This window comes from Populus trichocarpa, chromosome 19 (assembly GCF_000002775.5).
Source record: "Populus trichocarpa isolate Nisqually-1 chromosome 19, P.trichocarpa_v4.1, whole genome shotgun sequence".
Classification (NCBI taxonomy): domain Eukaryota; kingdom Viridiplantae; phylum Streptophyta; class Magnoliopsida; order Malpighiales; family Salicaceae; genus Populus; species Populus trichocarpa.
In genome coordinates, this window is record NC_037303.2 from 12,783,464 (window position 1) to 12,796,426 (window position 12,963).

The window sequence follows — 12,963 nt, forward strand, 5'->3', positions numbered from 1 at the left end:
ATTTGTTTTTGAATATTTTTAAAAGTTTTTTTTTATTTTAAAAAAATATTAAATTAATATTTTTTTATTGATTTTAATGTACTAATATTAAAAATAAAAAAATCTTAAAAAAATTTATTTTAATATATCTTTAAGTAAAATATTATTTTAAAAGAAATTTGCATCATAATTTCAAATACATATTTAAATCAAAATCGCTGAATAATTTTTTTATATATATATAAAAAAACAGATGAATCTGAAATCAAATAATATCCTGAAATATAAGATTACCGCAGTTATTTTTTGTTTCTTATGAAAAAAGGCAAATAAAAGACCCGTCTAAATTGAGTTAGGCCCTTGCTCTAAAAATAATAATTTCATGGGTATTTTGGATAATAAATCTTCGGTACATAATTTTTCTCTTCCGTAGGATTTCATTGTTTATACTCTACGTGATTCCAAGATAATCCCAAAAAAAAAAAAGGAATACCATCGTTCAAAAATAAGGAAAAACATAGCATTTCTAGCAAAACAAGTAATCAAAACCCCGAAACAAGGTGGTGAATTGTGGGCAAATGGTGGGTTTTTTTCGCAGAGATTGAGCTCTAGGATTTTGGAGAAATGGAGAGCTAAAGTGCTTGTTTATCGCAAGTTTTTTCCTGTGGAAGAAGCATGTCATGATGGGAGGAAAACAGAACATTGGATGTCACTCCCATCACTTTACATCGTGGAACATAGATTAAGAAATTGTGGTGGCAAGTGTGGGGTCCAAATAGCCCAGAAAATACAAATATATTTTTGTTTGTGGAACAAAAGTTTCAGAATGACAAGAAGACAAGGAAAATAGGACAGCAGAAGTTTCCAATACAACATCAAACAAGCAGTTTTAAGGTATCAATCGCTAGACTGTCATCGTTTAGGTCACACCAGGCTAGCATCTGGTGGAGCTGAAATGCTGGCGGTAGGTTTCATTTGAGCACAGACTTCGATGGCTCCTTGAACTGGGTCCGATAGGAAGTTCCAAGGAGGTCGTGGCTGGTAGGAGCACCATTATCCGCTGCTTCCAGTGCCTGCTGGGTGATCATATGTGAGATGATGGCAAATGAATCTTAAGGAACAAGAAAAATTCTCATCACATATTAGAATGTTGGCTACATAAAACCAATGCCCCTGCAAGAACATCATCAATTCCTTGCTTCTATATACTGCAGGGTTCATCTTCATAGCACTGATACTGGCTGTCCATGAAAGGAAATTACGGGGCACAGAGTATGTGAACACAAAAAGAAACTTAAACGAGCAGAAGCTTGTACGTGAACACAGACATGCACATCATAAATGTGCATTGAGCGGTCACCGAGAAATGGCATGGTACCAAGCTCCTTTCTTACGACGTAGAATGTCATAAAAGTAACAGAAGTACACAGTTTGAAGGACATGCAAAAGGCATCAAGTTAAAGCAACCTATTCAACTGTTTGGCCTAAATCTTATAGTGGTAGCACGGGTTTCAGCAAAAGAGCACAAATCCTTCCTTTATCATACAAAGGAGCCATGGGATATTATGTAGTCAAGTTCGAGGAATTAATCACCCAAGTCAAAGGAATTTCCCAAGCAGGGAAGAGACAACTTCAATGAACAACTCCGAAATTATCACATTAATGGAAAAACAGTGAAAATAATGAAGCTAACAGGTATCAAACATGCATGCTGATTTTCAAGCATCATGCACACATGGATTTATTTGTCAAAAAATATTTTTGTTTATAAATATAATTTATATTATTTTTCTATACGGTTACGAAGAACATACTCCAAAAAAGATTTCACAATGTACCACAATACCATGTCACCATCAATAACCATTTTTTCTTTCCAAATTATGTGATGAAATAGAAAAAAACATAAATAAAATCTGATTAGAAGAAACAAACAGGGGAAAGACAAGCAACAAAATCACACTAGAACGAGTTAAAAATCCTAAATCACTACCTTTTGTTATCAAATACTAAATTAAGGTTTCCATTTGATTTTGCTTCCACAAAACCGGACTTTAAATTAGAGCAAGAAATAATATTTGATTATAAAATTTACAAAATGGAGCTCTAAATTTAGGGAAGGAAATGGGAAAAATAAATTTTTAAAAATCATACCTTGTCATGGCCATCGAGAATGATCTTCTCCTTCTTGAAAACGACGGTCTCAAGATCAAGAGAGGTCAGAAGCTTTTCCCTCGGATGCATGACTGTTAAAGGAAAATCAATCACACAATCAGACCTTTCAGCAGCACCAACTGAGCTCCTTCTGCCATGGCCACCACCGTCACCTCCACGAATTTTAGTAATAGTAGCTATGATCGCTTGCACAACCACAGGATTGAAGAAGACCAATTTAAGGAATTTTGATGCATCGAAAAGAAAAGCAGAGACGTTGCCATGCAATTCAAATTGTGTATCTTTTACATAACCAGATAAGGAGATCTTCTCACTGCTTGCAAAGCGGATGAGAAAACCAAGACTTGGGGCACGCGGTGGTGGTGAGTCCGCATCAGCTCCGTCACCGTCCACGTTCTTTTCGCCGCCGCCGCCTCCGCCGCCGCCACTACCAATACTATTTTTAAGCAAATCAGTTATTTTTAAGACAGCAGCTGCCATGGCCATGACACGTGATAGAAACTCTTGCGGATATTGGACGGATTCTGATGGTTTTGTAGGAATGGTGAGTGGAGGGAGAGGGGCAGAGGCATCAAAATGAGTTTCAAATAGTAACTCCTCTTCCTGAACACCATCAGGGGATATTTTCTTCTTCTTGCTGTAGAAGGTCCCGAAATGAAGAGAAGCTGACACCGGTTTCAACGGCATTCTAGACTCTAGTACTGTTGAGCCCGACAGCTTGGGTTTGCGTCTTTCGAGAGATAGACCATTATGTGAATAGGTGTTACGTAGAGATTTTGGCTGTGGTGGTTTTGGGCTGTGTAGAGCATAAGAGCAGAAAGTAGCCAAACAAGCCATTTTGGTTTCGGAGGCGAAGAAGGCGGAGTTTTCTGGGGAATGGACAGTGGGAGTGTTTTTTGTGGTTTATCTGCGGCGATACGAGTCATAAGGACACGTGACCATCTTTCGAAAGTGAGCGCACGAACCCCGACCTGGATACCCTCAATAACTAACTCTACAGTTCCGAAAATTTATGGACCCGACCAGCATCAAATTTGTCGGCTTTGGCATGGCGTAACGAGTTGGTGGTACCAATGCAGTCATTTTAATACTTCGTGTGATTAATTAGCGGTACCTTGAGGCTAGGGCTTTCCCTTCGGGGTTCTCGAGTGTGGAGGGCAAGTTAGTCATTCAAAAGTAATTAATCAGCGAGGTATAATTTATTTTATCACAAGAAAATAGAAATAAATTTTATAACACTTGAACTGTGATTACAAATAATATTTGTAACATTGACGAAAGAGAAACAAAGATGGAGTAGCATAGAATTTTTCTCAATAAAACACCTCTGCAAATCTCTTATCTCTTTATACAATAAGAGAGTCAAGAAAATTTGGGCGATGATTGGCTAATAAAGTATGCTAATTTGTTATAGGTAATTGATGGGTTGATTATTTAATTAGAGGTTGACTTTTATTAGTTTTTGTTATTTGCTATAGGGCCTATTGAGGTGGGTTGTTGATTTGAAGGAGCTGAAGAAGAGGGCAGTGAAGATCTCCTCGCGCGGACCTTGTGATGTTGATGAAGTGAAGAGTTGACTTACGAGAGGATGGTTTGGATGTAGCGGTTGCAAGCCTGGATGAAGAATGCTTTTGTGATGACCCTTCCTTGTCTTCTTTATTCAGGAGAAAGCCATGGTGAGGGTATGGTTTCTTTGTGATGGTTGTGACTTTTATATATAATGTTTCTCTTCTCCTTATTTTCAAGCTATGATGACCGTATGATTTCTTTGTGATGGTTGTGACCATACTGAATATGAGACTTTGTTCTTCTGACTGAACAAGTGTGTAAGGCTCTGGTTTCGAGAGATTAAATATTGATGGGTTTATGCTGAGTTCTGGGTTACAAGCAAAAACCAGAAAATGGTCTTGTTAAACCTCCTCTTTGGTTTTTCTCATCATAGACATCACCCAAAACATATACATGTGTGTTGTGATTTCTGGTGGTTGATGACATGAATACTTCTTTATTGCAATTAATCTTAAATCAAGTGCAAGTGATGTTATTTATGGACTATTTGATAAGCAAAATCCTGAATTTTATATGGATTTGACTGGTTTTGTAAGAGCTGGATGTTATAGTTGTCGTCAAGTTTCCAGCTTATGCTTTTGTTAACTTGGGTTCCTGAATTATTAATTTGAACTTTCAGGCGCAAAGCATCATTGCTTGCTGGAGATATAAACCACTTGAAGAGAGCTCAGGAAGAAGGCTGCAGAAGGTAGTGAAGGTCTTTTCCTGCCATTGGATGTTGATGAAGAGTTGAGCATAAGAGTACGGTTTGCATGGTGCCCCCTATTTAATCAAGGCTTCTATATGTTGTACCTTGGAAGGCAGGGTGAAGAACACTTTTTTCTGACGAACAGCTGCAAAGAAGGGCACTGTGATGATACTGGAGTAAACCAGTTTCTTGCAGGCTCCATCCAACAGGCAGCAAATCCATACTCGACAAATTTTCCGCCTCACAAGATTTCTCATTAAAATCCACATTTCGAATAAGAGGAGAAGGGTAGCTTTATTTAAACCATCCCCGTCATCTCAGGACATATCTGGTGAGCCTATCATTTTTTAGTGATGGTTGATGCTTTCATAAGGTTCATTATCTCCTCTCTCATCATAGAGGGTGGTCATGTCATGCAGTTGATTTAGAGGATATTTTATCTCGTTCTGTATGAAAATGAGAGAGATACAGTTACAGACATGAACTGCACTTTTTGTAATGATAATTACTGATAACATAATGCAATAATAAATGCTAATTATCTCCACACAATTTCTTCTGGGAATTTGTTTTCTGATGTCTTTCTCATAACCTCTTAATAATTAATGGAAGTTGGCTTTAATACTTTTTTTGCTTCAGTACATAATGTCATTTGAGAGTAATAGAATACAAACTGAAAAATTGTACAAAACACTAGTAACATTTAATGCAATGATTTTATAGATCATTTATATGGAAAGTAAATCGATTATATTACCCTGATAATTACTTGCGACTTCAGTTAATGAGATTTTTATGGATGTTCGTATAGAGTTTTGCATGCTTAACTGTAGTGCAGTGTTATTTAACAAGTTATTTTTGTTTCCGTAAATAATTTTAGGAAACTATAAAATTTAGGACACTACTAATATTAGCTATAAGATTATCTTTCCATGTATAAAAGCTAATTATTAGAAATCAGTTATACTTCCATGTATAGATGGAATTAATATATAAGGAAAGAGAGGAACTGACAAGGGGTGTGTTCTTGGAGAAACAAAGCTCTCTGTTTTAGGTTTCTCTTGGTTTTGCATAGTATATTGACATGGTATCAATAGCAGGCTGCTAGATTGTCTGTCTTTCACGAATTTTTTTCTTTCTCAGGAGAGCTTCTTTGTGGATTCTCATTCACACAAAGAAGTGCATTAAACAAGCAAGAGAGATCAATTCTTGATAAAGCTCCGTTTTGATTTTGAAACTGCACGTTCTCATCTGATGAATCATTATCTTGTATTATCTCTGGATACCTGATTGAGTGAATTTCTTCATGAGGAGCAGTGTATTGTAACTCAGGCTGTCATGGAACATCAGGCTAATGTTAGCGCATCTGTTTCTGTGATTTATGTAACACAGGGGAGGAATAAAGGTAGAGACATGTGTTTTATCCAGTGCTTTAGTTGTAAAGCTTTTGGTCATATTGTTCCAAGAAGTTCTGTAACTACTACAAGAAACAGAGTTATATCATCTCTGTTTGTCCCATTCAACCTGAATGTAAGCAGGGTAACATTTAATGCAATGATTTTATAGATCGTTTATATGGAAAGTAAATCGATTATATAACCCCGATAATCACTTGCCACTTCAGTTAGTGTGATTTTTATGGATGTTTGTATAGAATTCTGCATATTTAATTGTAGTGCAGTGTTATTTAACAAGTTATTTTGTCACTTGTCTCTAGTTTTGCTGTTAAATCTGCCTTAGATTCAGCTTCTGCACACTAGTATTCGTATTGAGAGTCAGAGGTTCCTTAACAGTTTGGTTTGGAATTGAATGACGAATCGTCATTTCCTCTGTTGACTTAACTGAAAGCTTCACTTCTATTCTCGAGCAAGACCCTCTTACTGATAGGGCTAGTCCCCAAGACCAAGGGAACTGATGGAGGAAATGCTTGTCGACAGATTTTCAAGAAAAACACCATTGTTTTTGGAGGAAGCGAGTGAAAAGAAGATTACTTGGAGTGAGTTAAAAAGCGCAATAGAGAAAGCCAGTGTACAAAGAACGAGTCAAAAGAGAGGGTAAAGAAGCTATCTTTTCCTTGTTTCCTTTGGGAGTGATCTATGAGTGCTCCATGTTTGATTCTCCTTTTCAGGTTTGCATTTAAGAGCTTCTTTCGTTTTGAATACTTGTGTATATGCATGTTCTGGAAAATGGTCATCTCTTTCCAATCTCACCATTTTTTCTTGGACTAAAAGAGATTGATAATCAGATCTGAATTAATTGAAGTATACATTGAAGGGTATAAACTGCTGGTTGTTTGTGAATGTGTGTGCTTAAACTACTTCCATCTTGATTGGTTGCATGTTGCTTATCATAAAATGTTCAATAAAATTCCTCGAGTTAAGGGAACTAAAATACAAATTGCAACAGACCTGATTTGTAAGTAGAGGGAAATAATAGAAGAAGATAGCAGTGCAGAAGAGAGCAGGTTTCTTCAATGAATAAAGGATGATTGAAAGGATTGGATACCACTCTAACAGAAAGGAAAAATAGATTAGTTTCTGCATGCTTGTCATTAAAAAAAAAAAGACGGAGAAGTAGCTTATAAGTTCAAATCTAAATCATGAACTTTAAGAGAGCTATTTAGAATTAAAATATTGAAAATAAATCAAGTTAAAGGCATGAAAGTAGAAAACAAGATATAGTAGATAGCCATAGTTTTATCACCTGTACAAGTATTTGGGATTGTGGTGCAGGGCTACAGTTTTATCTGTATTCTGGTTCCTGACACTGCAAGTTGAAGTCCCCATCTAATGTGTTAGAAGAAACTGAGCAATAAATATGAGCTAGGAAATGTTCAAGGGCAGAGGTGAACTATTTGATCTTGCAAATCCAAGCAAGACGATGAAGAAATGGTTCTAACATCATCTTCACGGTGTGAGTGGATACATGGATTGGATTCAAGAGCATGCTGAGGAATATTTTGTGTGTTTGGAGAGGCAGGGATGTTAGAGAAAAGTTCATTGTCAAGGGAACAAAGCTCATCACCAACAGTGCCTGTAGGATAACAATATGTTTCCATGGCATGACCTGGTCGAAGACGCTGTCGACGACCTGTCATGATGGAGTCCCTCAATAAGAATGGAGTTTGAATCTAAACACCGGCAAAAGCAATGACAACAACCTCAACAAAAAAAAGCTAAGTGAATTGAAAGATTATTTAAAAACTGTAGTGAAATTATGTATAAGATGTGAGGTGTTAATTGTAGACTGAAGATTGTGTGAGGACAAAACAAAAACATGAAATTGAGGCAAAATATCAAAACTATGAAAATCAAGCAAAATTCTAAAAGGCATTGGTTTTTTTGCCCTTGACCTGCAATACCCACACACTAAAAAACAATTGTGCACATACTGTGCAATTCTTAATGAAAAGCCCCAAACATGGATAATATGTTAGAAGTTTAGGGAAAGTTTCACTATGCTCTTCAAACTTTTAAATAAACACAAATTATACAATTCTTGTACATCAACAATTAATTGTCCAATTCAATATAGCAAAAATAATCCGGTATGCCTCTTGTTTTTGGAATATAATGTGGTTGGAACCTAAAACTTTTTAAAAAATTATCGTCAAAGCGTGTATAAGCTCAAAGATTGGTTGGTCGGTCGTCAGAACCACTAAAATATAATTCTGACTTAACTATCACAAACAAAATAAATTTATAGTATGATCGTGAAAACCAAGTCAAATCCAAGGGAAATTTCGTTTAATTTTCCTACAATATAATGAAATGAGAAAGAACAAGGGATTTGAATGAAAAATTCAAGAAACAATAATTCTGAAAATAATAAATTGATATGTTGTTAAATCAGTTCAAGGGTCCGCACATCCATTCTTATAAATCTATTGGTCATCGAAGTAAAATAAATATTCTTTCACGTTAAGCAAATAAATTCGATATCCCTTAAAGCTGAGGGAAATCGATGAGATTACGAATATATTAATTAAGAAAAGCTCTCTAATTAATTTCTTACCATCAAGCGAATGTAATATTGAAAGCAATTTTCATTCACTCGGCAGTAGTCTTAGGAATAAAATCTGTATATTTATTCTAAGCAAACATTCAAAAGCTTGAGAATTTTAACTTAGTTTATTATTTTCTAATAAATCAAGATGAGAGTTGCAGCAATCAAATTAATTCTTTTGCTTCTTATTGTAGTCCTTAACAACAATTACGGATAGAAAGAAACTAAAAAGCATACATGCCATCTCAAAACAATTCAATAAGCTTGAATAACAATCAATAGCATAATTATGAACAATGAAAAAATAAATACTTGAATATGAAAGAATTACAATAATAACATTACTTCTCACAACGTGCTAATGAAGATGGTGTGTGTCCCTCTTGAACCGAATTCAGGAGTTTAGTTCATGGTTGCTGGAAAATTGACAAAAGCAGAGAAGAAAGGAATGTTTTTCGGATCCTGTTTCAGCTCTATTTATCCTCCCCCTTTGCTACTGAAATCTTCAGGATTCTTAGGCTAACTAGGAGTCTTCATGATGCTAAATTCGTTCCTTCTTTATCTATTCTTTAAGGTTGGATAAATCTCTCAGAATTTGTGTTGAAATCTGCTTCTACTGCTGTCACAATTCTATTGTAATACCAACTCTGTTGCAATTTGGATTTTGATTCTGACTTGGTTTCTTGCAATATCCGACCATCCCAGCTATATTCTTTCATTCATGACATGTTAAAGGCTTGATCTGCACCTTTATTGGGTCCTAAGACCCACCGTTTTTATGTCAGATTCTCAGCCGTATTGAGATGCTCGACACCGTTAGTTTCTAAATCAGATCAGGGACCCATTTCGACCAACCAGATTGCGTCCGGATTCTGTCCTTCAAAACAATTTTATCTGATTTTGATTCCTTCATGAAATTTGTAGTCCTGTATGTGTCAATGAATTTAGGTTTTTGAATCGCCTGATTTCGATATCAGAAGGTCAAGATATTCCCGTTTGAATCTCTAGTGTGAAAGCAGAGAATCCTGCTGCGAAAAGGATTTTGGCTCGAGTTTGCAAGTCTGATTCGAGGTCCAAATGAGATCAGAATTTTACCCATAATACCTTTCTGGAAAGCTTGACATGTATACTTCAACTTAGATTAAGCCCACCTTCTCATTTTGGAACTCTGACTTGGCAAAAAACCTGTCACAAAAAGCTAGGTCAAAAACATAAAATGCAGAATTTCTTATCTTTTAACGATTAATTCACGAAGTCTCTTCCACGTGCTAAACTCATAAAAATAACTTCCATTCAACTCAAATAAGTTCAAAATATATAACAATCATAGTGTAAAAGGAATAAACACGTGTATATTTTGCACTTATCAATAATGTGTTAGAAGTTTAGGGAAAGTTACATTATGGTCCTCAAACTTGTAAATAAACACAAATTATACAATTCTTATATGTCAACAATTGTCCAATTCAATATAGCAAAAATAATCTGGTAAATATTCTGTCTTGTGAGACATGAACATATGCCTCTTGTTTTTGGAATATAATGTGGTTGGAACTTAAAGCTTTTTAAAAAATTATCGTCAAAGCGTGTATAAGCTCGAAGATTGTGTGAGGATTGAACAAAACACCAATTTGAGCAAAAAAAAAAAAGAAAACAAAAACAATGGAAAACCAAGTAAAATCTAAATGTTTTTTTTTTGTTGCTTTTGAGCTGCACTATCCACACACCCAAAACTTATTTTGGGTGATCCAAATAATTCAATTTGGTTATCTAAGTTTTATTTTGGGTGATCCAATCCTAACTGAAACTTATTTGACTTTGATTTCCTAGTCAAGCGTAGGACTGGAAGAATAGGTACCAGAATAAGAAAAATCCCCAAATGCGTTGGTGCGTGTTTTCCACGTGCCAACAACTTTTTAAAATTTAATATTAAAAATAATGTTAAATTACTAAAAAGCCCCTTCATAACCCTGTAAATAAATAGAAAAACCAATGTGAAAGTATCAAAACACCTCTGCATGCATAGAAGCTATTTTGTCTTATATACGGGCAAAGATGTATTTTGTTGATTTTCAAGTTTGTATAAAGTCAAAAACACCCTTAGTCAGCGGGTTTAAATTTTGTTGACCTTGGGGGCAGAAGTGTATTTTTATTGTGCAAAATAATTTGCAAAGACAATAATACCCATGTTCAATCTTTTAATGGCCATCGAGTCACCATAAAAAGACTAAAATACCCCCATTTCATAACCTTCAAACTTTTCCATCGAGGGGCACAAAGGTAAATTCACTATAGCAATCCACAGTAAACCGTGTCTATTGCTATAGTGAATTAATCTCGCGTTTTAGCTTTTTCTTAAATAAATATTTTTAATAAATGGGAAAATAGAAACCCTAATCATAAGCTATGTTTGATTATTGTGTGTTTGGTATTGTGGTGTTATGGTATTTTTCATTAGAAAAATATTAAAATATTTTTATTTTTATTTTAATATAAATACATCAAAAATATTGAAAAACACTTTTAAAAAAAATTAATTTGATAATTTTTCATGTTAAACACGCTACTAAAATATACTCCAACGCATGTTGAAACGCTATACTGAACAACGAAGCATGCATGTCTTACATAGGAAACATGTAAAAGAAATAATCAAATTGCAAAAAGCTTTCCCCCATGCATGCATGCATGCATGTCTTTTGCCAAAACAATGACAGTTCCCGATCCTTCTTTTGAAAGGAAACAACAAAAGCAAGATTGACACTAGAAACCCATTATGGACCATGAGGGTAAAGGACCAGATTTATAAGAGTTAATTATAAGTCAATTCTTGTAATTTATCAGGGTAAATATATAAATTAATTATTATAATATTAAAAAAATAATTATAAAGTGCTCTGACCAAAATTGACTATGCATAATTTATTGCTATTTAGTTTCAAAAAACCTCCTCTCTCTCATCAATGTTTCGATATTATTAAATTAGTTTTTATCTTTTTATATTTTTTAAATAGATTAGATAAAAACTTTAAAGTGAAAAAAATGATTGAATTAGTTTTTTTTTTTTTTTAAAAAAGGAAAGATAGTTAATTAGTTTTGATAAACTCCTAGGGATTAAGGTATGGTTTACCTCCAGCTTGTAAAAATATCACGTGTAAGAAACTTGTCATAGCGCCGACTTGTAAGAATATCACGGGCAAGACACTTGCCATAGCGCCAACACGTTATCACATTGACAAGTCAAAGTACTTGTAGATCTCCAGAATCTTCTAAGGTTTTATCTTTGTTTGGGGCCCGAGTTGGCCAGTCGGATGGGTGAAGGGTAATTTGGGTTTTCGGTTCCATATTTCACATCTGTGCTTTTGAGCTCCACGTTTGTGCCAGCGTCACCTTTTTTTTTATCTTTTTTTTTATGTACAAAGAGAAAAAAAAATCTTATTTCCAAACTTTGATTACCATTCGGATGCATGTTCGGTCTGAGATTTGTTTTTGAATATTTTTAAAAGTATTTTTATTTTTAAAAAATATTAAATTGATATTTTTTAGTGATTTTAATGTACTAATATTAAAAATAAAAAAATCTTAAATAAATTTATTTTAATATATCTTTAAGTAAAATGTTATTTTAAAATAAATTTGCATCATAATTTCAAATACATATTTAAATCAAAATCACTGAATAAATTTTTTTATATTGAAAAACAGATGAATCTGGAATCCAAATGATATCCTGAAATATAAAATTACCGCAGTTATTTTTTTATTTTTTACAAAAAAAAGCAAATAAAAGATCCGTCTAAATTGAGTTGTGCCATCTAAAAATAATAATTTCACGGGTATTTTGGATATTAAATCTTCAGTACATAATTTTTCTCTTCCGTAGGATTTCATTGTTTATATTCTACGTGATTCCAAGATAATCCCCCCCAACAAAAAAGGAATACCATCGTTCAAAAATAAGGAAAAACACAGCATTTCTAGCAAAACAAGCAATCAAAACCCCGAAACAAGGTGGTGAATTGTGGGCAAATGATGGGTTTTTTTTTGCAGAGATTGAGCTCTGGGATTTTGGAGAAATGGGTCACTTTCAGCTTCTTTTGTTTTGGATGTCATGGAGAGCTAAAGTGCTTGTTTATCGCATGTTTTTTCCTGTGGAAGAATCATGTCATGATGGGAGGAAAACAGAACATTGGATGTCACTCCCATCACTTTACATCGTGGAACATAGATTAAGAAATTGTGTTGGCAAGTGTGGGGTCCAAATAGTCCAGAAAATACAAATATCATTTTTGTTTGTGGAACAAAAGTTTCAGAATGACAAGAAGACAAGGAAAATAGGACAGCAGAAGTTTCCAACACAACATCAAACAAGCAGTTTTCAGGTATCAATCGCTAGACTGTCATCGTTTAGGTCACACCAGGCTAGCATCTGGTGGAGCTGAAATGCTGGCGGTAGGTTTCATTTGAGCACAGACTTCGATGGCTCCTTGAACTGGGTCCGATAGGAAGTTCCAAGGAGGTCGTGGCTGGTAGGAGCACCATTATCC

The 12,963-nt window shown here is 34.7% G+C and overlaps 1 protein-coding gene and 1 long non-coding RNA gene across 2 annotated transcripts; one reads left to right on the forward strand and one right to left on the reverse strand.

Moving 5' to 3' along the window:
* Window positions 1-742: 742 nt before the first annotated feature.
* LOC7494594 (uncharacterized) lies at window positions 743-3,092 on the reverse strand. The gene is made up of 2 exons (XM_024590872.2): window positions 2,134-3,092; window positions 743-1,052 (listed from the first exon to the last, which is right to left on the reverse strand). The coding sequence occupies exons 1-2, from the start codon at window positions 2,989-2,991 to the stop codon at window positions 951-953; spliced, it is 960 nt and encodes a 319-aa protein (XP_024446640.1). The 5' UTR covers window positions 2,992-3,092; the 3' UTR covers window positions 743-950.
* Window positions 3,093-4,417: 1,325 nt separating this feature from the next.
* On the forward strand, window positions 4,418-6,010 carry LOC112325270 (uncharacterized). The gene is made up of 2 exons (XR_002979327.2): window positions 4,418-4,742; window positions 5,555-6,010. It is a non-coding gene; the product is annotated as an uncharacterized LOC112325270 (long non-coding RNA).
* The last annotated feature ends 6,953 nt before the right edge of the window (window positions 6,011-12,963 follow it).